At 64.7% G+C, this 23,678-nt stretch overlaps 4 protein-coding genes across 16 annotated transcripts in view; 2 read left to right on the top strand and 2 right to left on the bottom strand.

The window, feature by feature from the left end:
* Positions 1 to 196: 196 nt before the first annotated feature.
* On the bottom strand, positions 197 to 5,675 carry Reep6 (receptor accessory protein 6). 6 transcript variants are annotated; one of them, XM_048811982.1, is made up of 8 exons: positions 5,538 to 5,675; positions 4,898 to 5,406; positions 2,222 to 2,315; positions 2,007 to 2,145; positions 1,607 to 1,775; positions 1,378 to 1,458; positions 911 to 1,044; positions 197 to 868 (listed from the first exon to the last, which is right to left on the bottom strand). In XM_048811982.1, exons 2-8 carry the CDS (start codon positions 5,239 to 5,241, stop codon positions 234 to 236), a joined length of 1,596 nt encoding a protein of 531 aa, XP_048667939.1. In that variant the 5' UTR covers positions 5,242 to 5,406; positions 5,538 to 5,675; the 3' UTR covers positions 197 to 233. The 6 variants fall into 6 exon arrangements, 5 of the variants coding, with proteins under 5 accessions (XP_048667939.1, XP_048667929.1, XP_048667942.1 ...); XM_048811972.1 differs by having other exon boundaries at positions 197 to 1,044; XR_007350812.1 differs by lacking the exon at positions 5,538 to 5,675 and having other exon boundaries at positions 822 to 868; positions 4,898 to 5,136.
* A 148-nt stretch (positions 5,676 to 5,823) lies between these two features.
* On the top strand, positions 5,824 to 16,732 carry Pcsk4 (proprotein convertase subtilisin/kexin type 4). 8 transcript variants are annotated; one of them, XM_015503593.2, is made up of 18 exons: positions 5,824 to 6,117; positions 6,380 to 6,484; positions 7,753 to 7,845; positions 7,922 to 8,050; positions 8,148 to 8,224; positions 8,312 to 8,400; positions 8,597 to 8,769; positions 8,843 to 9,055; positions 9,568 to 9,668; positions 9,750 to 9,853; positions 9,923 to 10,040; positions 10,261 to 10,440; positions 10,574 to 10,698; positions 10,986 to 11,108; positions 11,260 to 13,343; positions 13,561 to 13,692; positions 14,725 to 14,938; positions 15,139 to 16,732. In XM_015503593.2, exons 1-15 carry the CDS (start codon positions 5,824 to 5,826, stop codon positions 11,586 to 11,588), a joined length of 2,253 nt encoding a protein of 750 aa, XP_015359079.1. In that variant the 3' UTR covers positions 11,589 to 13,343; positions 13,561 to 13,692; positions 14,725 to 14,938; positions 15,139 to 16,732. The 8 variants fall into 8 exon arrangements, with proteins under 8 accessions (XP_015359079.1, XP_048667910.1, XP_048667911.1 ...); XM_048811953.1 differs by having other exon boundaries at positions 11,260 to 13,474; XM_048811954.1 differs by lacking the exons at positions 13,561 to 13,692; positions 14,725 to 14,938; positions 15,139 to 16,732 and having other exon boundaries at positions 10,986 to 11,059; positions 11,318 to 11,791.
* Positions 13,472 to 16,732, top strand: CUNH19orf25 (chromosome unknown C19orf25 homolog). Its single transcript, XM_048811995.1, has 2 exons — positions 13,472 to 13,692; positions 15,139 to 16,732. Exons 1-2 carry the CDS (start codon positions 13,563 to 13,565, stop codon positions 15,363 to 15,365), a joined length of 357 nt encoding a protein of 118 aa, XP_048667952.1. The 5' UTR covers positions 13,472 to 13,562; the 3' UTR covers positions 15,366 to 16,732.
* Positions 16,733 to 17,932: 1,200 nt separating this feature from the next.
* The window catches only part of Apc2 (APC regulator of WNT signaling pathway 2), a gene marked incomplete at its 5' end in the record, with an annotated part of 13,524 nt that continues 7,778 nt past the window's right edge, over positions 17,933 to 23,678 (bottom strand). Inside the window, 4 exon segments of the mRNA XM_048810639.1 lie at positions 17,933 to 20,157; positions 20,160 to 20,282; positions 20,285 to 23,098; positions 23,101 to 23,677. Of these exon segments, the coding sequence (XP_048666596.1) occupies positions 19,451 to 20,157; positions 20,160 to 20,282; positions 20,285 to 23,098; positions 23,101 to 23,677 (4,221 nt within the window).

Raw genomic sequence — 23,678 nt, 5'->3', positions numbered from 1 at the left:
CTTGTTTTGTTTTTAAATGAAGAGTGGGCACGTGGATGCAGCTGACCACAGGCCCGCGACACGGGGACGCAGGAGGGGTCCGGGCTTGCACCTTCCTGGTGGGGCCCTGGCTGTCCTGCCACCTGCGCCCGGTGAAGGGCTGCTCTGCACAGCGGGCACTCGCGCCCGGCACCCGGCGCAGCAGACACTCGCGAGCTGGGGCCGGAACTTTATTGGGCACGTCCAGCTGGTGCCTAGTAGGCCAGGTGTTTCAGGAGCCAGCAGGGCCGGCGGCAGGGCAGCTGGTGTCGGCAGTGAGGCCAGCTGTAGGTGATCTCGGTGGTGGACTCCGAGGAGCACTCCAGCGAGGACTCGGAGTGGGAGGGGACGGGCGACCTGGGTCCCGATGTGCTGGTGGCGGCCTCCTTCTGCTGCCGGAAGCTGCCCTTGGAGGCTGTGTCCCGGGGCCCACTGGGCAGCTTGCTGGGGGGCTGCGAGGGGGTGGTGGTGGTACTAGGAGACTGGCCACGGGACGGGTCCTGGTTGGAGGTAGTGCTGGGGCCCCGCCCGGTCCCTGAGGACCCCGGGGCCTGTGGGGAGGGCACCGGGGCCGAGTTGGAGAAGCCAGTGCGCGGCTGGGGCTGAATCTGTGTCTTTCTGGCCACCTGGGAGCCACTGGTAGAGCCAGAGACTGCCTGGCCCTGGGACATGGAGCTGGGGTTGGTCAGCGAGTGAGACTCTGTGGAGGCAGCAGACAGGGGGCTCCCGGTGGGCCGGATGGGACTTGAGTGCCCCGCGCGAGGCTCTGCCTGGGAATCTGTGGAGGGCTCCGTGGGGTGGTGGGTGCCTGCTGTGGAGTGGTAGGTGCCTGATGTGGGGTGCTGGGTGCCTGAATTGGGGTGCTGGGTGCCTGAATTGGGGTGCTGGGTGCCTGGTGTGGGGAGCTGGGTGCCTGGTGTGGGGAGCTGGGTGCCTGGTGTGCGCCCCTTCCTGCTGGACTGGTCCGTGCCAGAGCTGGAGGGCGGCTTCACTTGTCCTTCAGCTGCGGGCTCTGGCTTGCCTTGGCTGTGGAGAGGGCAGGGAGGGGCAGTTGGGTGATTCCATCCACCACCCCCAGGGCTCTGCCCAGCTGCTGGGAGCAGGACTTAGGCCGTTAGTGATGGAGTCAGCTCCTTCAGGGGCCAGGTGGTCACCCAGGCAGTCGGGCACACACATCCACCCTGTGCCCGCTGACTCCCGTGTGGGCACAGGGACAGGTGAGGACCCATGTCCTACGCACAGCGCCTGCTCACAGCACGCTGGCACACAGGGTGCGCACACTCACACGCAGGCACACGTGCGTCCAATGTACATGAGTGCCACCGGCATGCACCGGCCTTGCCCGCCCCGGGTACCTACGGGGGGCTTCCAGGGCCACCGGAGGCTCCGCTGCCGGCACTGGGGTGACGTGCGCCCGGCCGCGGGCCAGGGCCTGAAGCACTGGTTCCCGAGAGCATGCAAGAGAGAGGTGTGTGAGGGGAGCCCCAGAGGCGTGGTGGGGACCCCAGAGAGTGGCCGAGGCCCAGGGGAGGCAGGCTGGGAGGCAGCAGGCCGGCAGGCCGGCGGAGACCCCGGCCCCAGCACCTACCGTCCCTGGCTATTCCGCCTGCCGCGTCCAGGACTCGGCCGCTGAGTTGGCTCACGGCGCTGTCCACGGCCGCGTGGTGTTTTAGGAACACTGGACGCACCACGCGATGATAGAGGACTAGAGCCCCGTTCCAGGGCCCCGGCGTCATGCAGAACAACAGGAAGGCGCACTGCAGGGCACAGCCGTCACACTGGGGCCTGTCTCTCAGTGTCCCTGCCAGACACCCACCTGGGCAGGAACTGGGCCTCCACCCTCAGACAGCCCCTGGGACGGTCCATGTCCCTGTCCAGCCTGGAGGCAGGCCCTAGACCCCACACACCCTGGACTCTTGGCTGCCCCCTCTTCCCCAGGGTGGGTGACCTGCTTGTCCTGGGGTCCCCAGGAGGGGCCGGCCCCCCACCTTGCCCGCGTAGTAGAAAGGGAACCAAAACAGGAGTAGGTCGCTGAAAAACTCCATCAGCCCGAACACCGCGTACACCACCCAGTAGGTGAGCCACACGGTATCGTCGTCTCTGCTTGGGCTCTCGATGGCTTTGACTCTGCGGGAGGCGCAGGAGGCTCAGGGGCCACGTGCACCCCCAGGCTCCCCTCCCACGGGGCAGCCAGGGCACTCACGAAGCATATGCGGGGTATACAAATCCGATCAGGTTGCACAGTAGAGATGCCCCGTAGCCGAACAGAAGGTACAAGCTTAGCAGAATGACGACTCCTACAGGAGACAGGGACCATCCAGTAGCACCCAGAGGCCAGCACCTCCTGCCAGAGCCCCAGCAATGCCTCCAGGATGCCCGAGCCGCCACTGGGGCGCTCAGCCCCAGGGCCACTAGCCCTGAGGTGTCTGTGTGCAGATGGTGGGCATGTCCTTCTTCCTCATGGGCTGTGAGCACCCCAAGGGCAGGCAGGGACCTGGGCTCTGAACCAGGGCTCAGTTGTGCAGTGAGCACAAAGCAGTTGCCCAGAGAGCATTTGTTGAGTGAATAAGTGACCATCTGCAATTATAAGAACTTCATTCCAGGTCCTGTGGGAGGTGCTGGGAATAGGAAGGCAGTGCTTGAATCTGAGTGATGCAAAAAAATGTGAAAGTAAGACCCTCTGTCACCAGGACTTGATCCCTGGGGAGCTGGGAGAGCTGAGTGGCAATGACCTTTGTAAAGGCTCCACCCTGCTGATGCGGGCACAATCCATTCACTGGAGTGGTTGTCCTGGGCCCTGCACAGTGCTGAGCAGCACCTCTGGCCTCCACTCACTCCAGGCCAGGGGCTTCCAGTGGGACAACCACAAATGTCCCCAGACAAGGCTAAATATGTATGCATGGGGCAGTGTCGGCCCCTCTGAGAACCCAGGTCTTCCCAGAGCTGGAGGAGCGTGTTCCTTTCCCTGCCACCTGCGGCAAGCCTTTCCTGTGGAGTCTCACTCCCACCTGCAAATGGGGGTGGTGGCTCCCACCTAGGTGGCTGTGGGTCAGGGGACCCTTACTTCCTACACCTTCTGGCCACTAGAACATACTCCCAGCAATGGAGGTTCAAAGACAAATGAGGGAGGGGGACAGGAGCTCAGCCACAAAACAGTGATGACTGTGGCATCTGCCAAGCGCCCACTGTGCCAGCCTCAGGGCCTCCTCTGCCTTATCTCATTCGGCTCTGAGGCCAGGGGAGCAGCTTCCCAAGGGCACACAGGAACCTTGGAGCCCCTGGACAGCTTCCCCCTCCTTCCCTGAGGTTGTTATCGGCAGAAAGAGATAGAGGCCACTTCTGGACCAAAGGGCAGAGCGCCAGATCACCCCACCCTTTCCTCCACCTGCATTAGCCTCTGTCCTCCAGGTCCAGAAGTCAGAGCAGTCAGACAGGGACCCAGGTGGCCCCAAAAGGCCATGTGACCTCTAGGTCACTGCCTCCTCTGAGTTGTCTTATCTGTCACCTGGGGGCATGGAATTTGGCAATCTGGGGTCGGTGAGGCTCAATGTTCCCTATATCTAGGTGAGGTTCAAGGGGGATAGCACTCCTTCCTTGGGTTTGCTAGTGGGGAAGGAGGGGCTCTTGCTCCTAAATCCCTTTAAACCTGCAGTCTCAGCAATGAAAGGATGACCTTGGACATCAGGGTTGTGGGGGAAGGGACCCAGAGATCAACAGATGGGGTTGGGGCAGGGAGGGGGGCCATGCTCCAGACAGAGGCAGCCTCCCCCAGTCCCTGCCTCCCTGTGCCTCAGTTTTCTCCCTGAAGATACCCAGCCCCCTCCCCTCAAGTGCTCTATGACCTACATTCCCCACCCACTGGGACAAGGCCTGTGGAAAGCCAGGGCAGAGGCCGGGACCTGCACTGGGCAGGCACAGCACACACGTGCCACCTGGCTGAATTGCTGGGGTGTGGGGCTGGGCACTGGCGGGCATCCAGGGTCTGGACAAGGATTTCAGACCCTCCTTGAGCTGCCTGCATGGGAATCCCCCAGCTGGTGGGAAAATGGGAGGAAGGTGGTCTCCCAGAATCTGCCCACAAAAGGTGATCAAAGAATGTGGCACAGCCCTCCCTGCGGAGGCCTCAAGACCCAGACAAGTGTCCTTGTGGTCCAGGGGGAGGGTCTCCTGGAAAAGGCAGTGGACCTCTGAGTACTACAAAAGGGGGAGAAGGGCACTTGAGCACTGACCATAGACCTACTGCACAGGTTTGAAAAGGGGCAATGGAAATGGAATGGAGCTACAGTCGTGTGGGCGGCTTCTTCCTGCCCAGGGAACCAACACAGCTCTCCACAACCCAACTCAACACATAATAAGGACACTAGAGTAAGTCAGGAACGGGGGTACAGGAAGAGGGCTCCAGGAGGAGGACCTGGGCTTCCCCTCGGACAAACGGGAAAATGTCTGTACCCACTGCCAGGTTCAGGTCCACTCAGGAAGGGGTTGGGGCAGACACACAGGTCGTTGGCATCAAGACTGCCCCCACACCTAGTTAGGCAACTGGAAGAACTGGACTCAGCCTGGCAAGTGCCCAAGGCCCCGACTGAAGGGGCAAAGAACTGTTGGGACCACGGCTACAGGGGAGCCCGGCAGGAGCCGAGAGTTGCCCTCACTCAGGTCGCCGGGCGGGCACAGGGCAGGGGCTGCAGGCAGACCCTCCAGATCCGTATCCTAGATCCTCTCCCTCCCCAGGATCTGGGTCTCTATGCTGAGCAGCAGGACGCGCGCCTCTCCCGGACCGGACCCCGCAGCCGGGGCCAGTCGGAGAAGCGTCAGGTCTCGGTGCCCAGCGCTTCAGTGTGCCCGTCAGTGCAATGGGGCAAGCGCCCCGACGGCTCACCCGCGGCCAGATACCGCTTCTCGACACCGGTCTTGGCTTCGAGCGCTCCGAGCGCTTCGGTGACAAAGTTCTTCTGTTCCAGAAAGCGCTCGAAGCGCTGGCGCAGGCCGTCCATGGCACCGGCGGGCCCGGGGCTGGCAGCTCGAGCTGGAGCTTGCCTGCTGCCCCACGCACCGGCCCCGCCGAGCGCGAGCAGCCTTGCCCCCGCTAGGGCTGCCCGGCTCCGCCCCCAGGCTGCTGGTTTCCTCCCCTGTTCCGGGCTCCGCCCCTGTTCCCCCGCTCCGGCCAATGGGAGGGCAGGGCGGACAAAGGAGGAGGGGCCTGCCCCCTCTCCCCCGCCGCATTGCCCTCTGGCCGGAGGCGGGCGGAGTGGAAAGGAGGCGGCCGCGAGTGGGGCGGGGCGCGGAGACCGCGGGCGCTGATTGGCCGAGCAGGAGTGGGACGTAACTGGTTGGAAGGTGTGGCGTCAGGGCCGGGGATTATTGGCTGCATTGCTGAGGAGGGTGGAGCTAAGAGAGGAGAGGAGCGTGCTGATTAGGGCAGCGCGGGTGTTAGGGCCAGAGACAGGGGCGGGGCTGAGTAGAGGGGAGGCGGGGTAAGCTCGGGATAGGGCGGGGTTAAGAGAGGAGGCGGGACTTACCCAGAGCAACACTTCTGGTTGGAGAGGACAGGAGACGGAGCTGATTTTCGAGAAAGGGGTGTGAAGAAAGTGGGTGGGGCCAAATAAAGGCAGCTTCCCCTTCCCCTATGCAACAATGAACCTGCTCCTGTGGGCCGGAGTTGGGTCCGCGTACAAATGAGGAAACGGAGGCTCCAGAGGGCTTAGGTCTGTGGACACGCGTACCCTCCTACGGCTTCTGTCGGGCCTTCCCGCCCCACTTGGGGGAACCGCAAGGCCCCCTGGGAGTTGAAGCCCTCGGGTTGCTATGGCGCCGGCAGTCCGGCGGGCGCCGGGCCGACTAGGCGGTTTGGCCAGAGGGAGGGCTTCCGGAGGCCCCGCCCCCGGTCCCGCCCCCGCCATGCGGCCAGCCCCGACTGCGCTCTGTCTGCGCCTGTCCTTGGCCCTTGCCCTGAGCCTGGGCTTCGTCCGCCCCCTGGCTGTGGCCTGGGCCACGGCCCCGGCCCCCATCTACGTCGGCAGCTGGGCCGTGCGGGTGACACAGGGTTACCAGGAGGTCGAGCGCCTGGCACGCAAATTTGGCTTCGTCAACCTGGGGCAGGTAGGTGGGACCCGGCTGGATGGGAAGTGTGGGGCTGGGCGACCCCCAGACCCCAACAAAAAGGACCCGGGTCCCCAAGGCCCCCCAAATATCAAGAACCCCCAGCATACCCCTGCCACGGCCACCTTAGATTCTGGGACTCCCAGAAGCTTCCACCTGGGCCCCTGATTGGGAGCATGCAAGCAAGGGGGCCGGCCTGGTTGGGGTGGGAGTGCCTCCATCAGGGAGCCGGTCCCAGCAGAGCGGCTCGGCACGCTTCCAGATCTTCCCTGACGGGCAGTACTTCCACCTCCGGCACCGGGGCGTGGCCCAGCAGTCCCTGACTCCCCACTGGGGCCACCGCCTCCGCCTGAAGAAAGACCCCAAGGTGAGTCTGGTCTGGGAGGCTACTTGTCTGGGTCTCAGCCACCTGGGGCCAACCAGCTGCCTTCTGTTATTCTTGTGATTGCTATGGTGGCCGTGTGGCCTCCAGCAAGTCACCAACTCAGCAGTTCGCTTTCCACTTGGTCCCCACAGTGGGGACCAGATGAGGAGGTCTGTGTGAGCATGCCACCCCCAGGACCTGGTACAGAGTAGGCACTTATTGCCACTCCCTCTTCCTTCCTAAAAAATGAGGGGCCCCAAACACTCTGGTAAGAAGGGATGAATGGTCCTTCCTTTCTCCCCACCTCAGGATGGAGAGATGGGAAATGGCCCATTTGACCAGCATGAAAACAGTTGCAGAGTAGGAAGCCAAAGCTGCCCAGTGATCTGGGGGCTCAGAGGGGTGTCTGCTCCCAATCAGTCCCTATCCTATCAAGAAAAGGTCTCAGATGCCCAGATGCAGAATTAGGATGGATTCTGGGGAGCCCTGGGTGCTGTGAAGTGGGGTGGGCTGCACTGGAGGGCTGCTTGCCCATAGCATTGGGAACTGAAAGATGTGACATATACATAGTTTGCAGGAGAGCAGCCAGGGCTGGCAGATGGATTGGAAGAAATCAGGAGGAGAGAGAGAAATCAGGGCCAGTTCCCAAATCTGGAGCTAAGCAACCAGAAAAAGATGGCCCAGACCACTGAGATGGGGGCTGGGAATATGAGCTGAGTTGGGGGGTACCAAGATGGTAAGAAGCAGGGATGGCAAAAGCCAGAAGAAGAGCATAATAGTATGTGCAAAGGTCCTGGGGTGGAAATGGATTCACAGGCTCTTGGAACCAGAAGGCAACCATTGTCAGTGAGCAGTAAGGAGGCTGGTAGTTGGCTAGACAGGTAGGGCTTGTGGGCAGTGGACAGGGAAATGGAGAACCAGAAAAGAAATGGGTGTGGACATTTTGGATGGGGAGGTAAAAGTGGCTGGTTTTTGAAGTGATGCTGAGGGACCCAGGGGGACCTTGACACAAGGATCTAAATCTGGAAGGGAGTAAGAGGCAGCTGGGATCAGAGGGGCCCCACTCATCCTCAGCTTTGGCCCTGGGTCTGTGGGACCTAAGAGTAGGTGTTCTGAGAGCTTTGGGCAGACAGAGGACAGAGGAGATGGGCCTGAGGAGCAGCAGCCCCAACAGACACAGAACCTCCCCAGAGGTCCTCAGTCCTCTAGTCCACCTCCCACACCTGTAAGGCCTCAGAGATAAGCCCTGGACGGTCCGGCTGTGTCCCCAGGTGCAGTGGTTTGAGCAGCAGACGCTGCGGCGGCGTTTCAAGCGCTCCTTTGCAGAGCCCTCGGACCCCTGGTTCTCCAAGCAGTGGTACATGGTGAGCAGCTGGGCTAGGGCAGGCGGACAGGCAGGGCCAGCCAGAGCCCCACTGACCAGACCCCTGCCTTATGCAGAATAGCCAGGTGCAGCCGGACCTGAGTATCCTGCAGGTCTGGAGCCAGGGCCTGACGGGGCAGGGGGTCGTGGTCTCCATCCTGGACGATGGCATCGAGAAGGACCACCCGGATCTCTGGGCCAATTACGTGAGACCCTGGGTGGCTCATGGGGGCTGCCCCAGATTCAAGGCTGGCCCCGCCCCAGGGATGCCTCAGACCCTCTCCTGTCCCCACCTGCCTCCAGGACCCCCTGGCCAGCTACGACTTCAACGACTACGACCCGGATCCCCAGCCTCGCTACACGCCCAGTGATGAGAACCGGTGAGTCCTGGTCCTGTGGGTAAGGGGACCCACTGTCCACAGGGCCAGGTGGGCTCTCATGGGTGCACTTCTTGGCCCTGGCACCAGGCATGGGACACGCTGTGCTGGGGAGGTGGCCGCCATAGCAAACAACCACTTCTGCGGGGCGGGTGTCGCCTTCAACGCCCGGATTGGAGGTACGCAGGGTCCCCTAGAGCACAGCCCGGGACAGAGGGGAGGGTCAGGCTGGGACATGTGGGCCCACAGGCCTTGACAGCTGCGCAGTGCCGACCCCAGAGTGCAGTGCATGCATGGGTGGAGCCCCCAGGGAAAGGGACGGTGGGCGGCAGGCCTGGCGGGCAGCTGGTGGAGAGTCCCATGCCCCCCGCGCAGGCGTGCGCATGCTGGACGGCACCATCACCGACGTCGTGGAGGCCCAGTCGCTGAGCCTGCAGCCTCAGCACATCCACATCTACAGCGCCAGCTGGGGCCCCGAGGACGACGGCCGCACGGTAGACGGCCCAGGCATCCTCACTCGGGAGGCCTTCCGGCTGGGTGTGACCAAGGTGAGCAGGGGTCCACCCTGTGAGGGCCAGGCCTGGGCGCCAGGCCAATGCCCTGCCCCGTCCCTCCCCACAGGGCCGCGGCGGGTTGGGCACACTCTTCGTCTGGGCCTCAGGCAACGGTGGCCTGCACTATGACAACTGCAACTGCGACGGCTACACCAACAGCATCCACACGCTGTCCGTGGGCAGCACCACCAAGCAGGGCCGCGTGCCCTGGTACAGCGAGGCCTGCGCCTCCACGCTCACCACCACCTACAGCAGCGGGGTGGTCACCGACCCGCAGATCGTGAGTGCCCGTGACCCTTCCCTGACCCAACCGCAGAGGCCCCCGGCTCTGAGGCAGCCGCTCCAACCCCGCCTCGGGCCACCAGGCTGCCTCCCAGCGCCTCTGCAGGACTTCCCTCTCCACTTTCCCAGGCTCCTGAGGCGGGCACCCAGCCCTCCTGCTCTGGCCGCTTGGCCACCCTCCCTGTGACCCAGGCAGGACAGCTACCCAGGTGCCCGCCCGTACCTGAGCCTGGCGTGCCCTCTGACCTGTGCCTCCAGACCTTGGCCATCTGCCCCTTTATCTTTGGTGGCCTGGGATGGAAGGCAGGCCCCGCAGCCAGGGAGCACTCTGCCCCGAGCCACGTCTGAGACGTGAATCTCGAGTCAGGGTCTCGTCAAGTTGCCCAGGCTGGGATGACAGATGTGGCCACCTGGTGTGCTTTTTAGCGCTTTTTGAGTGCAGTTCTTGGTGCCTGTGAACAAGGGCTGCGTCCTCCCTGTGCACTGGCCCAGTCCACCCCCTGCCCCCAGGTCACCACGGATCTGCACCACCAGTGCACAGACAAGCACACCGGCACCTCCGCCTCGGCCCCGCTGGCCGCAGGCATGATCGCCCTGGCTCTGGAGGCCAAGTAGGTGACAGTGGGGGCCCTGCCCACCACCTGGCCCGCAGGCCCAGCCCCCTGCTCACTGCCCCTGCCCTCCCCCTGCAGCCCGTTTCTGAGCTGGAGGGACATGCAGCACCTGGTGGTCCGCGCATCCAGGCCCGCGCAGCTGCAGGCTGAAGACTGGAGGGTCAATGGCGTGGGGCGCCAAGGTGCGATGGGGCCCGACGGGGCGGGAATGCTGTGCCCACCAGGAAAGTGACAGCCGCCTCTCCACACAGTGAGCCACCACTACGGCTACGGGCTGCTGGACGCTGGGCTACTGGTGGACATGGCTCGCACCTGGCTGCCCACACAGCCCCAGAAGAAATGTGCCATCCTGGTTGTGCATGTCCCCACGTGAGGGAGGCCCCTCCAAGGCCCTGCACACTGTGCACACCTCCCCCTTCCCCGCCCCCACACCAGCCACCACCACCCAGAGAGCGGGAGCCCCAGGGAGGCAAGCCCTAAGGCTTCACCCATTTGTAAAGGAGAGGGTGGCCCCCTCATCTTGGATACCAGACCCTCCTGCTGGCGCCCACCCCACAGGGGGCCAACTGGAGGGTCCTTGCCCCTGCAGCCCCATTCTGCCCCGGATGCACGTGAAGAAGGAGGTGTCCGCCTGTGCCGGCCGCCACAACTACATCCGCTCCCTGGAGCACGTGCAGGTGCAGCTGTCCTTGTCCTACAGCCGTCGCGGGGACCTGGAGATCTCTCTCACCAGCCCCATGGGCACCCGCTCCACGCTGGTGGCCATCAGGTGTGCGCCCACCCCCACCCACCGGGCCCCGGTAGTCACTGCCGCCCTCTGGAGGCCCTCCCAGGGGGCTCTGGCCGCGTGGCCCCAAGCCCGCCTGAGAGGGGCCCTTCTCCCCCTGCCGCCACCTGCCCAGGCCCCTGGATGTCAGCGGCCAAGGCTACAACAACTGGATCTTCATGTCCACCCACTTCTGGGACGAGGACCCGCAGGGCATGTGGACCCTGGGCCTGGAGAACAAGGGCTACTATTTCAACACCGGTAAGAGCCGGGGCTGAGGTCGGGGGCTCCACCGTCCAGCCCCACCTCGGTACCCCATTGCCACAGCGGCCCCGGGTCTCCCTGGAGAGACCATGTGCACAGGCCTGTCAGGGCCAGCAGGGGTCCCCTTCCTGGGGAGGCCGAGTCCAGGCCCTGCACACAGGGGTGCTGATCAAGCCATCTGGTCTGGGCTCTGGGTGGCAGTGGCTGAGCAGAGGGGGCCAGGGCCTGGAGTACTAGGCCCCAACACCCTCTCCCCTCCCCATGCCACCGTGACCCCTGCCCAGGGATGCTGTACCGCTACACGCTGCTGCTCTACGGGACAGCTGAGGACATGATGGAGCGGCCCTCAGACCCCCAGGTGACCAGCAGCACATGTGTGCAGCGGGACACAGAGGGGCTGTGCCAAGGTGAGTGGTCAGCGCCGCATGGTCCACTTGCTGGGAGGCGTCGGCCGCAGGGGTGGTCAGTGTGCGTGTGCGGCCCAGGGCAGGCTGGCGGCAGGTGGGCCCACGAGGCAGGCAGCACCTCACACCCTCCGCGTCTGTGTCCCTCGTGCAGAATGTGACGGCCCTGCCTACATCCTGGGCCACCTCTGCCTCTCCTACTGCCCGCCCAGGTACTTCAGCAGCACCCAGCCGGCAGTGACCGCAGGGCCTGGGCGCGCGGCCGCGCCTGCCCTCCGCGTGTGCTCCGGCTGCCACGCCTCGTGCTACACCTGCCGGGGCGGCTCTGCGCATGACTGCACCGCCTGCCCCCCGCCCCACACTCTGGACGAGCACCAGGGCTCCTGCTCAGGGCCGCCATCCCCAGTGGCCACCAGCAGCCCTTGGACACCGCCTGCTCCAGCTGTTGCTGCCGCTGCCAGGCCCAAGCCATGGTACTGTTGACTGTGGCCTTTGAGCAAAAGTCTCCTCCTCTGCAGCGTCCAAGAGCTGCCCACTGTGGGCTGGGCTCCCAGTGCTGGGGGCCTTGCCCACCACCACCCCAGCCCCAGCTGCTGCTGGAATCTGGGGATGTCCATCTTGGAGCACGGAAAGCCACCTCCGCCTGGGCCCAAGTGGGCACTACTGCCCTGCCTCAGAAAGCCTTGGCTGGCCACCCACAGTCACTGGCCAGGGTGTGGGCTGCATGGAACCCTGTGGCCTGGACCCAGCAGCTCCGAGTGAGAAAGAGAGAGAGAAGTCTTGGTGCAGGGGTGGGGTGGGATGAGGTGGGATGAGCAGAAGTCAGACCACAGCCACGGGTCCTTCCCTGTTGGGTCCAAGCAGCCCCGAGCACCACGTTCGACCTCAGAGTTCACAAATAAAGGTTGAGTCAAAGGTGCCAAGCCTGGGTGTCCTTTGGGGCAGGGTGGGCCTGGTTGGGGTCCCCCCAGCCCTGCACTGCATAGGGAAATTGCCTTCCTGACATCAGCCCTGAGGATCAGCGGATGACAAAGGAGGAATCAGCCCCTGGCTCTGGGGACCTGGGGCGGGGTTCAAGGTGGCAAGTGATGCTCACAGGCTGTGGATGCTGAGCGGCCCATCCCGGGCCAAGGCCTCTCCAGCCCACACTCCTCCTGAGCCTTCTCTTGCCCCACGCGGTGAGCCCCTATGCCAGCCAGCTGGGCATCACCTTGGAAATCAGTCTGGCAAGTCCACCGACGAATACGAGTTGGCCTCTGACCCAGCAGTTTCACTCCGAGGTGTAAACACCAAACACCCCACAGAAACCCCTCGGGCTCACAGCAGCATGGTTCCCACAGCCAGACTGCGGCCAGCTCCACGATGCACAGACAGACACAATGTCCATCCACCTGGACTGTCCCTCAGCCAGGGCAGGAGCCAGGGGACACACGCTGCAGTATGGATGGACCTGAGGACCTCATGCTCATTGAGAGCCAGACACACAAGGCCACAGTGTGTGACAGTGACAGGCGAGTCCAGAGACCGGATGTGAATCATGGGTGCAGGAGCCAGGCTGGGGAGTGGGTGACTGCTCATGGGGACAGGCTTTCTTCTGGGATGATGAGAATGTTCTGGAACCAGACTGTGGGGGTGACTGCATGACTCTGAATATACAACAAAAAACCCAGCACCCGAACCCTGAATCAGAACCACTACAGACACTAGGTGAGTGAACTTTGTGGTGTGTAAATCACGTCTTCATAAAGCTATTTAACACAACATCCTCCCTCTGCTGCCCTCGTTCTCCACCCCAGCCCTCACCGGCCCAGGTAGGGAGGAGGCTGTAGAAATTTGAGGCCAGCAGCCTGTAGGCACAGGCCTGTCGTCCCAGTGACTCGGGAGGCTGGGCAGGAGGAGACCCTGTCTCCTAAAGGGCTGGGCTGTGGCTCCGGGATACTTTGGCCCTGGGCTCTACCCCCAGTGATACGAACATAAACCCGAGTCCAGATGATTTGTCACCCGGCAGAGGAAACTCCAGTCACTCCCATCCCGTCCGGTCGCTCTGGGTCTCAGATCACACCGGCATCCTCAAGGGTGCCGCCCCTTTAAGAAGGGGTGGGCTCTTGCCGAGAGCCCGAGTCCGAGGAGGCCGGAAGCGCGCATCACGAGCGGGGTCGGCCGGAGCTCCGACCGGAAGCGGAAGTGCTGTGGTAGCGGCGGCTCCGGCGCCGGCAGGAGCGTTCCCGGGCGGTGGAGGTGGGCGGCCAGGTTCCGCGGGGAGACGGAGGTCGAGGTGGAGCGGAACCCCGCGGTGCCGAGCCGCGGTGTCGCGCGAAGGGGAGGCCAGAGCTGGGCGGCCCCGGAGGGCGCGGCAGGGCGGGCGGCGGGTGCGTGCGAGCTGTCAGGGCGGGAGGAACGGTCCGCGCCAAGCGAGAGGTGGACGCCCGGCCAGTGCTCCCTTCTCCGCCTCCAGGGATGGGCTCCAAGGCCAAGAAGCGCGTGGTGCTGCCCACCCGCCCGGCGCCCCCCACGGTGGCGCAGATCCTGGAGGACGTGCGAGGAGCGCTGGCCCAGGACCCCGTCTTCACCGCGCTGGCCCCGGAAGGTAGAAAGAGTCCGGCCCGAGAGGGAGGGACGGTCCCGGGCCCCAGCGGGAGAGGCCGGGTCTGCACGAGCTCCTCCTCGCCGAGCCTCCCTTTCCTCGTTCGAGGTAGAGTGGGTGCATTTTGCGGTCGTCTAAGTCTGTGTGCAAACCAGGCCTGCACCACACCGCCCGCGCCGCCTGTCCGCTAAGGCCGGGAGCGAGGAAAGGATCTCCACTTTATTTATTTATTTATTTATTTTTCATGCTGGGGATGGACCCCAGGGCCTTTTTGCACCTAGGCAGTCGCTCTACCACTGAGCCACATCGCAGACCACGGGTTTCAGTGGGGGTGAGCATATTTTGAGATATGTGGAAGTAACGTGAAGTCATCTTCAGTGTCCGTAAATAAAAGTTTTTGGGTACGCAGCCAGTTTTTCCACTCCTGGGCCAGTAGCTGCTCTCACTGTAGACAGGGGTGGGAACAGACCTACAGAACTGTGGGGCACTCCCCTGTGCCTGCACACCTGTTAGCCTATCCCAGTAGCTCCGGAGGCTGAGGCAGAAGGTCACAGGTTCCAGCCAACCTTGGCAATTTAGCAAGACTGCCTCAAAATAAAAAGGGCCGGCGTGCAATCCAGTAGGAGCACGTGTGAGGCCCTAGGTTCCACCTAGCACACACAGGAGCTGAGGTGCATCATGTTCAAGGGAGAGAGAAGGGGCGCTCTGGGGCTCACTGGAGGGAAAGGGCATCTTCTCCTTGTCCCATCCTGTTTGCATGTGACCTTCCCCCTTTTTATCTAAAACAATGGTGAAAAAGTGATCTGTAACCAAACGCTAGTGTTCCTGGCCTGCGGTGGGTGTTGGAGCTGGAATCCAGACGGTTATGGGCAGGTGAGGGACAGGAAGGATTGGAGGGAGTCCTGACGTGTCGCATGGTACCCAAAACCTGACCTTTGCAGTCCTGCAGCCATGGTCTTGTACCTTCTGGGAGCAGGGGAGTTTTATGTGCTGCTTGTGCGAGGTGCCCTGGGAAATGTGTCTCCACACCCGCAGTTCTGGAAGCACTGGGTCCTGTGGCTGCAGAACCACACAAGGCATCTGCAGGAGCTGGCATGTTGCAGCTCAGGCTTCCAGAGAGAGCAGGCCCAAGAGCCCAGTCTGAAGACAGAAATCGGAGCCCACCCAGGGAGGCCCACCCAGGGAGGCCCACCCAGTGGCCTGGGTTGAGCTTTCCTGTGGGCCTTTCTGCAACCAGTCTGTTGCCAAGGTGAAAACCAAGAGGTCTCTCCTAGCCAGGGAGGGAGCCAGCTCAGCTCCCTCCTGCCCACAGCGTCTGCATCTGCCGTGCAGTTAGCTTGGTGAGATGCAGACGCCCACCTGTGGCTGCCCTGTGCGTGGAGGCCCATAGGTATCACATTCTGTGATTTGGGGCTCCTTGGTGAGTGAGGCTTCTGTGTCCATCCACAGACCTGCCAGGCCCCTCCAGGAGGACCGAGGACTCTGAGGATCAGCAGGAGCAGCTCTACCAGCAGAGCCGGGCCTATGTGATCACAAACAAGCGGCTGCGGCAGGCTAGGGAGGAGCTGCGGCAGAAGCGCGAGCACCTCCAGTTAGCCGGACAGGAGCTGGAGCGGGACATCAGCCAGGTGACCCAGGCAGCGCTGCCAGGGACCTCAGCTACCTCCTCAGGCTGACCTGGGCCTGCAGGTCTAAGGCGGCACCTAATGCCACCACCTCTGGCTCCTCCCTGGGGACCTGAGTGCCCCAGGCTGGCATTCCATCTGGGTTCCAGCACCGGGGGCCACCCGTGCTTCTCTCCTCCATTGGCAGCTACAGGTCGTGGTGTCTTCCCATGACACTGGGCTGGCAGGACCCACACCGTGGTCTCGGCTCTACCTGGATATAGGGTGGAGAGGTTGGATGCTCTCTGGGGTTCTGTCCCCTCCTCCACTCACAATGGCCTCTGGTTGGACATGAGCCTCTGGGGCAGGGCCACCTCCTTCCTCCTTCAGGTCACTGCTCAGGGCACTGTGAACCTGGTTGCAGGAATGCGTGCTCCCCAGGAAGGGCTGGTCTGTCTGTTCACCTGGGTCCAGGTGCTGGCCAGGGGTCGGGGTGCAGGACTGACCCGTTGACTGTGTTGGTTCGGCCAGGTGGGCCCCCACCCTGCCTCATGTGGCCCAGGGGCCAGCCTGAGTTTGTGGCCCACCTCCTTCCCATGTTCAAGCTCCTGCCACAGATCTCGGTGGTCTCACAACTGCTCTGGGCTGCTGAGGTCACTGGCTCCCAGAGAGAAGCCTGAGACTCTAGCCACACTTGGACTATGTCCCTGCGATCAGGGGATGTGCTGGCCACTCCTGCCCAGAGCCTGGCTGGGTCCTTCGGCCCTGTGCCCCGTCCCTTCTGGCCCTGTCCTCTGGGGGCAGGTGGAGGCTGGGTGGGAGGGTCTTGAAAGGAGTCTTCGTCCTCAACAAACCGGCAGAGACCAGAGGAGCCACGGGCTGTGAGAGGTGGTCCACGGCCAGGCCCCAGGGATAAAATCCCCTCTGCAGCGACTGGGCTGCCCTTGTTCAGGGGCCATCCTCAGAGGGGCCTGTGTGGAGCTCTGAGTGTGGCACCGCCACAGTCCCGCGGGGGACACTGCTGGGTGGCTGGAGCCTGGCCTCGTGCCCCTCCTCCCCGCCGTTCCCCAGCGGCAGGCTGTCTCCTGAACCTCTCCCTGTGAAGGGTCACTGCTGAAGCCAGAGACTCCCTGACCGGAAGCCGTCTTGGGCCCACACTGAACCTTTGGGCTTTCTTGTGGATCACCCACCCCAAAGCTTGCTACCTGGACAGCTGAGGACAGTTCTGTTCACCTTCATGGACCCCAGCTCACCTGGGCCTGCCCAGACCTCTGCCCTGCGGCACACTGGAGCTGGCAGCAAGGACTGAGAACCAGAAACAAAGCCCCAGGTGGGCCACCTGCCTGGGGAACTGTCCCCAGGGGACCAAGGCACTCAGCCAGCCCTTCCCTGTCTCTGAATAAACATCACCACGCTTTGGTCCAGCTTCCGGGACCTGACCTGAGATGTCCACTCAGCTCATGGCTCCTGGCTCAGCACAGGGACCCATCGTGGGGCCTGTGGTCGGCACAGACAGCCCCCTCCCCCACATCCTCGGCACAGGAACCAGGGCAGTTGAGGGCAGTTCACAGCGCAGTTTATTCAAGACGCAGAGAAGCGGGCGGACGCCTGGTGGGCATTGTCCTGCCAGACAGATGGCTTCACCTGTGGGGTGGGCAGGGCCGGGCCGGAGCTATTTACAAGTGTGTAACAGGCCTGCTGCTAGAACCCTGCTGGCAGCAGCAAGAGCCGGCGACCAGCTGCAGGTTGGGGAGGGGGGTGGGGGGTGGGGTAAGCACCCAGGTGGTGGTCATCCCCTCCAACTGTGGACCCCGTCTTCAGTTCTCTGGGGCTGGCCCCAGAATGCTCCAGAGGCCTGGGGTGGGGTAAGCACCCAGGTGGTGGTCATCCCCTCCAACTGTGGACCCCGTCTTCAGTTCTCTGGGGCTGGCCCCAGAATGCTCCAGAGGCCTGGGGTTGATTGTCCACGCCACCAGCTGCCCTTCTGGCTCTTGCCTTCACCTCCTGCCTGGGCAGAAGGATGCCCTGTGGCTGTTCCTGCCTCTGAAGGGGACACAGAAAGCAACAGTGGCCGCTTGGTAGGGGGCCCAGCAGGAGGTAGCAGCTGGCAGCACATGGCCCCTTGTGTACCAGCTGTGGTGGGAGCTGTGTCCAGGGCTGAGGACAGCCCCCGGGAGCCTCCCATCACAGTGGCCACTGCTTGCCTGAGAGGTAGCTCCGGGAGCCCCCCCAGGGCCCACATGGAGAGACTGAGGCCCAGGTGGCCCTGTGGGCACCTGGCCTTTGAGCTGGGAAGGCTGCAGTCCATCTGCTGCTGTCCCCTCACCAACAGGCCACACCAGGGCCCAGCTGCTTGTGGCAAGTATGAGAGGACAGGTAGGCTACAGCTGGGGACAAGGTTTCCGACGCAGCAGGCCGAAGTCCCCTCTCCCAGCCACCCCGGGGCCTTTGCTCCAGAGACTCAGAAGCCTGGCCTGGCAGGCAGTGTTCTAGGGGTGGGAATTGCATGTCCCCAGCACCTGCCGCTGGGACTGCAGTTTGGGGGTGTGGGAGCACGGCCATCCTGCCCAGCGTCCTGGGTAGGTGGGCCGTGCAGGGTGCCGTGTTTTGGAGAAGGCGCTGGTGTGTGGGGAGGACGGGGTGCCTCATCTCCATGGTGGGGTCTGTCAACTCCCACAGAGGGGCATCCGGGGAGACTGATGTCTGCCTCCTCCCTGACCTCAGCCAGCTGTGCTGAGGACCTGCCAAGGAGGGACCATGGTGCCCATGGTGGGCAGGGGGTTCCTTCAGAGTGCCTCCCACCCAGCTGCCCAACCTGCTTCCCTCCTCCCACCCGAGGGACTTAAAACCAGCCTGCGGAACAGCACCTGCCCCTTGGGACCTGCCACCACAGATGGCTCAGCAGCAGGTCCTCTGGCAGAGTCAGGTCCTGCAGGAAAGAGGTCGCTGGCTCTCTCTGCAGGAAGATGCCCAAGCTGGTGGAACACCGGCCCCCACAGGCCTCCCTGGTGCCTCTGCACACACTGGCCCAGGTCCCCCGAGGCCTGGCTCCTGGGGCACCCTGTTAGCTTCTCTGACCACCAGGCAGCTGGGGCCCCCCAGGCTCCCTGTACCCCCCGACGCATCTGGCACCTTGGTACCCAGGCTCCATACCCCACCGCAAAGCCCACCTGGACGTCGGGCCCAGCCTAGGGCTACCCCTGCATGCGTAATGAAGGAGAGGAAATGGAAGGCAGAACCAGCAGGGGCAGCGGCCATCCTGGAGGAAGAGCTCCCAGTGACCACCCCTTTAAAGCACAGGTTGTAAGCCACAGCCTCCTCCAGGGACTCTCCCATCCTCATCCATTAGGGCTGGTTCTGACTCCACTGACCACCAGGGCCGCTCGGAGGAGTGGAAAGGACCCCTGACAGTTGGCAGTGGTGGAGACAAGAGGTCAGCCCTCCCTGGCACCTTTTCTATCTACAGAGACCTGCCTGGCCCCCATTGTCATCCCCCACCCGGTGCAAGGGCCAGGCTGACCTGGCTGTCCTCTCGTGGCAGCCCCCAGGATGGCTGCTCCCAGCTTCCAGAGCTGCAGTCTGTGGGGCTCAGCCGCACCCTCACCCGGGCTCCCTCACAGCTGGGCTCGGAAGGCAAACAAACCAGCCAAGCCGTCATTAACAAATTACCAGAAGCAGTAATTACAGGCCTCACCCTGCACGGCAGATGCCTGGGCCCCAACTGGTAGGCAGTCAAGCCACCCTCCCCCAGCTGGTCCCCACACCTTGGGGGACACTGCCTACTCTCCTGAGGATTGCCCAGGTGCACAGAACAAGGCGACCCAGAGGCTGTCCCACCTAGCCCCCAGGTGAGCCTCCGCACGGTGGCTCCGCAGAGGCAGCTTGAGGTCTGTGCTAGTGACCCGCTTCCCGTCCCGCCCGACCTGGGCTGAAGGGCCCAGCGTGCGCTCGGCGGTCAGGGCCGAGCCTTTCCCATGGAGCCCCGCGGTGCACAAGCAAGGTCCTGCCCTAAGCGAGGCTGATGTGAACTCGGGCGGAAGCTCTGAGGGCGAGGCGGTGGCCCTGCACAGCCTGCTCAGAGCATCTACGGAGCGGGCCGCGGGGCAGCCAGACCGGCCGCAGGGCCAGGAGAGATTTCTGGACGCCGGCCCAGGCCGTTATTCCAGGAGGCTGGCAGGGGCGGTGGCCGCCGCTTTCTCTACAGCCGAGTCGTTGGAAGCTGCCGAGGCCATGGGGCTGGGCACGTAGTTGAAGGGTGGGACCCGGGCGGCGCGGCTGGGGGAGCCGTGCCGGCTGGCGGGGAAGCCCCCGACAGCGACCCCCGGGCCCTCGTGGACGAAGGGGACGGAGGCAGATGCCTTGGCGGAGCCGGGCCCGTCCACCTCGCTGCCCAGGCCAGCGGCACCTCCCGCGGGGACCTGCGGTGGGTCTCTGCTCTCCAGACTCGGAGAGGTGCTGGAGTTGGTCTTGGGGGCGGCCACCTCTTCCGTCTGCACCACAGCGTCGCTGGTCTTGCGCTGCGGGGTCCCGACCGGGCCCTCCTCGGGCGAGGCGCCCCGGAGCGGCAAGGCGGTGGCGGGCAGGGTGCTACGCAAGATGTGCGGGACGTCCTCGTCCCGGATGCGCCGCCACGTGGTGCCCGGCGCCGCCACCCTGGGCAGCGGCCTGGCCTCCCCGTCGCTGCTGCGGCGAGTGGCGTCGGCGGGGGCCGGGCACCCGGCGACGCCGCCGTCGGACCTTCGGGCCACGCTGATGTGGGGCAAGGAGGCGTAGCGCTTGACCGCCTCGGGCCGCGGGACGGGCGCGCGCACGGGCAGGCGCGACGGGCTCTCGGAGCTAGTGCGTCGGGGCGCGCGCGGGCCGGTCCGGGCTGGGCCCGGGGCGAGCGGCGGGGAGCGCTGAGGGCTGGGGGCTGCCGCCGGGCCGCCCGCAGCTCGTCGCAGCGCGAGGAGCAGAGGAACACCGCCGGGAGCGCGGGCCGGCCGCGCGGGGTGAAGCGCCTTGGGGGACGGAGGCTGCGGACTCTGTTGAGGACAGCTCGGAGCGGCGTCGACGCAGCAAGCCCGGCGACTCCTTGATGAAGGTCAGCTGCCGCCGGAATCCCGAGCGGTCGGAGGACTCGCTGCCGCTGGAGCGGGCCGAGGCCACGCGCACCAGGCCCAGGCGGCCCCCGCGCGTCCCCGGGACTCCCTCGGCTGCCGCCCGGCTCCTGGGACCCGGCTCTGGGGTTGCCCTGGCTAGCGGCGGCGGCCCCCGTCTAGCCGGCCTCTGCATGAACGGGATCCGCACGGGTGACTTCTGTGTCTTGTGTTGCTTGGCCAGAAGGGCCCGAGCAGGCGTCTTGGGTAGCGGGGTCGCCTCGGGGCCAGGCAGGGGACCTGCAGCCGAGGTGGCCAGAGGGGACTTCCTGGGCAGGGGCTGGGAAGCGGGAGAGGTCTGGGAGGAGCTGGAGGATGGGGTCTTGGCCAGGCGGGCAGGTGGTGTGGCGCTCCTAGGTGGGCGGCTCAGTTCTGCCAGCTCTGAATTCTTGCCAGGCCGGTGCAGGCTCCGGGACCGCTGCTGCCCAGGGTTGGAGGCTCTGGCCTTGGCCTCTGGCTGTGTGGGGCCAGGGTTCCCCATTTTCCTGGGTGTGGCACGGGGGCCAGGGATGCCTTTGGGCTGGGCTCGATGGGCAGGACTGGGCACATAGATCACGGTGCGACCCCGAAGGACAGCAGGCCCCTCAGGCACAGTCTTCTGAGCGAGGTGCCCCTTCTCAGGGCCTGCAGGTGAGCGGGGGCTCCCACTGCTCTTGCTTATGGCCAGGCCCCGTTTCTCTGGCCGCTGGGCACTGCCCACCTTGGCCCCTGCTCCGGGCTGTCTCCCCTTCCTGTGCTTCGAGGGCGGCAGGGTGGGGCCCCCTGACAGCCCAGACACCAAGGACAGGAGGGAGTCAGATTCTGAGGAGGCCTCCATGGTGGCCGCTGCCGCCGCCTGGTGCAGCCACGTGACAATGGAGTTGGCCCCGTCCTGGATGGCTTGCCACTCCACGCTGTCCAGGTCCGAGGCTGGGTCTGAGCCTGCCACCTCCTCACTGCACCCCTGAGGTACCTCTGCTGGCCGGATGTCCAGCCGTGTGACTCGGGGCTTGCGACGCCGAGGGCCCAAGGCTTGGGGCCGCCGCCTAGGCATGGCTGAGCCGATGCACCTCCGCAGTAGCTCCTCCTCAGCCCGTGGGCTTGGGGAGCTCTCTTGTCCACTGCTCGGGCCTGGGTCCTTGGTGACTGCTGGCTCCTGACCTCGTGGACCACTGGCTGGCCGCTCGGAGAGCTCGGGCTCACTGAGGGAGCTGGCCGAGGAGCTCAAGGAGTAGCAGGGGGGAGTCTCATCCGCAATCAGCCTGGGTTGGGCCCTTGCAGGTGGCGGGACAGTTGAGGGGAGCTTGGATGGGGCCCGGGCCTCCTTCCTACCCATCAGGCCCTCCCGTTTTAGAGCGCGGGGTATAGCAGATGCCCTCTGGGGGGCTGGAGCTGTGGCTGCCGGCTCCAGGTCCTCATCAGAGTCGCAGAAGCAGTACACAGCCTCCTGGGTGGGCGTCGTGAGGCACAGCGACTGCAACCCTCCGTCCCCGCTGGACCGGCCCTGGCGCGAGGCCTCTCTGTCGGAGTGCGCACTCAGGGGCCTGCTGAGGGGTAGCTCCAGCCCTGCCCGATTCCTGCCTGTGCCCCAGGACTGCTCCATGCTCTTGCCAATGCCCCCTGCCTTGGTCTGGTGCCCGGCTGCCTGCCTGGTAGGGGCTGCAGGACCTGTGGGTTTCTGCCTGTCTGCCGCCTCCCGGGACTGGGCCCTGGGGGGACCCTGCAGGGTCTCATCGCTTAGGGAGGCAGCACTGGAGAAGTTGACAGGTGTGCCCTCAGCTGAGTCGGTGCCAGAGTCATCGTCCCGGGCTGGGGCAGGCAGCAGCATATAGACGGGCACTGGCAGCGCCCGGCGGCCAGGCACCAGAGCCGAGGCTACCTTGCGGAGCCGAGCTGGCACAGCGGCCCCCAGGCACTCTCGAAGCAGCTCCAACTCCTGGTCAGCAGCTGCACGGGCTCGAGAGCCTCCTGGTGCTGGTCCTTCTGGGCGGCCACTGGCCTCATCTCGGCGGCGATGGCCCCCGCCCCCACTCCGGTCAGGGCAGGCGGGCGGCCTCAGCCGAAGCTCCACGTCCTGCTGCACGTAGAGCTCATGCAGAGCCAGGGCGCTGAGGCTGGACGCACAGGAGAAGTTCTCGTCTGGCTTCTCCACGGTGAAGCGCACACTGCCCGCGTCCAGCTCAGAGGGCGGCCGGCAGCGCTCGCGGCAGTCGGCAATGTCCAGAAAGCGCTTGACGTAGCTCTCCCACTGCAGGCTGAACTGGCTGGCCTCGGGCTGGCCCGACGGCACCGGCGGTGTCTTGCTACGGCTGGGTGGCATGGTCTGCCCGGGGCTGTCGGGCAGCTCACTGGGGCTGACCGTGCCGCTGCCCAGACCACTGCAGGGGTCACTAGGGATGGAGCTGGCGATGGAAGGGCTCTCAAAGCTGCCCAGAGAGCTCACTGAGCTGCAGCGGCTCAGCACCAGGGGTGTCTCTTGCACGCAGTTCTCTGAAGAGCTGGAGGGTGTGGCATCTTCCACCCCCAGGCCCCGGCCGCGGCTGTGGCGGGGTGCGGGAATGGCCACTGGCAGCGAGGTAGACCCAGGCCCCCTCCATGACCCATCCAGCTCAGCCTGCCCAGGGCCAGCTTCCTCCAGCCCCTCCAGGGAAGAGTCACTGTCATCCAGGTGGCCACCCTCACTGGGGCCAGGTGGCCGGCTGAGGACAGTGAGGACAGTGAGCTGCAGCGCGAGAGGGACAGTGGCCCCTCCTGGGCCACCAGCCTCTGCAGCACCTTGCTGGCCATGGGCACCGGGGCAGCCGCCAGCTTCTCGGGCACTGTGCTCAGGCCATCTGCCGGCACCCAGGCTTGCTTTCGAGCCCCCGGGGAGGCCCCAGGCTGAGCCAGGGGCCGTGACCCCGTCCCGGCTGCCCCTTCAAGCAGTGGCACATGCTGATAGGTGGGCGACAGCTTGATGGTTCTGATGCGGGCATCAGCAGCTGCGATGTCCCTGGCAGGTGGCTCAGCCTGGCTCCCTGGCAGGTTGAGGTCCAGCCGGCTGGGCCGCGCCTGCCCGTTCAGGGGGTCCTCACGGTGCTCAGCCAGTGCAGCCAGTGGACAGGGCTGCAGGTGCTCCCGAGGGCAGTACCCGTCACTGGTGCTGCCGCTGTTGAGGCTATCGTTGGAGAGGCTGGCGTGGGCTGCCTTGAGCCGCAGCAGCGGGTGGGCCCGGCTGCTGGCCTCCCTCCTCCCACCCTCGGGGACCCTGCCAGGCGAGCAGGATGGG

This window comes from Marmota marmota, unplaced genomic scaffold (assembly GCF_001458135.2).
Source record: "Marmota marmota marmota unplaced genomic scaffold, marMar, whole genome shotgun sequence".
Taxonomy (NCBI): domain Eukaryota; kingdom Metazoa; phylum Chordata; class Mammalia; order Rodentia; family Sciuridae; genus Marmota; species Marmota marmota.
This window is presented reverse-complemented; position numbering and strand designations above follow the sequence as displayed.

Coding starts and splice junctions, on each gene's coding strand:
- Reep6 (XM_048811972.1), bottom strand. CDS start 5,241: ATGCGGCGGGGGAGAGGGGGCAGGCCCCTCCTCCTTTGTCCGCCCTGC. Junction 1,459..1,606: donor AGGCGGAATAGCCAGGGACG/GTAGGTGCTGGG, acceptor CTCGGGAACCAG/TGCTTCAGGCCCTGGCCCGC. Junction 1,045..1,377: donor GGTGGCCCTGGAAGCCCCCC/GTAGGTACCCGG, acceptor CCCTCTCCACAG/CCAAGGCAAGCCAGAGCCCG.
- Pcsk4 (XM_015503593.2), top strand. CDS start 5,824: ATGGCGCCGGCAGTCCGGCGGGCGCCGGGCCGACTAGGCGGTTTGGCC. Junction 6,485..7,752: donor GCCTGAAGAAAGACCCCAAG/GTGAGTCTGGTC, acceptor CTGTGTCCCCAG/GTGCAGTGGTTTGAGCAGCA. Junction 8,401..8,596: donor CTTCAACGCCCGGATTGGAG/GTACGCAGGGTC, acceptor CCCCCCGCGCAG/GCGTGCGCATGCTGGACGGC.
- CUNH19orf25 (XM_048811995.1), top strand. CDS start 13,563: ATGGGCTCCAAGGCCAAGAAGCGCGTGGTGCTGCCCACCCGCCCGGCG. Junction 13,693..15,138: donor CACCGCGCTGGCCCCGGAAG/GTAGAAAGAGTC, acceptor GTCCATCCACAG/ACCTGCCAGGCCCCTCCAGG.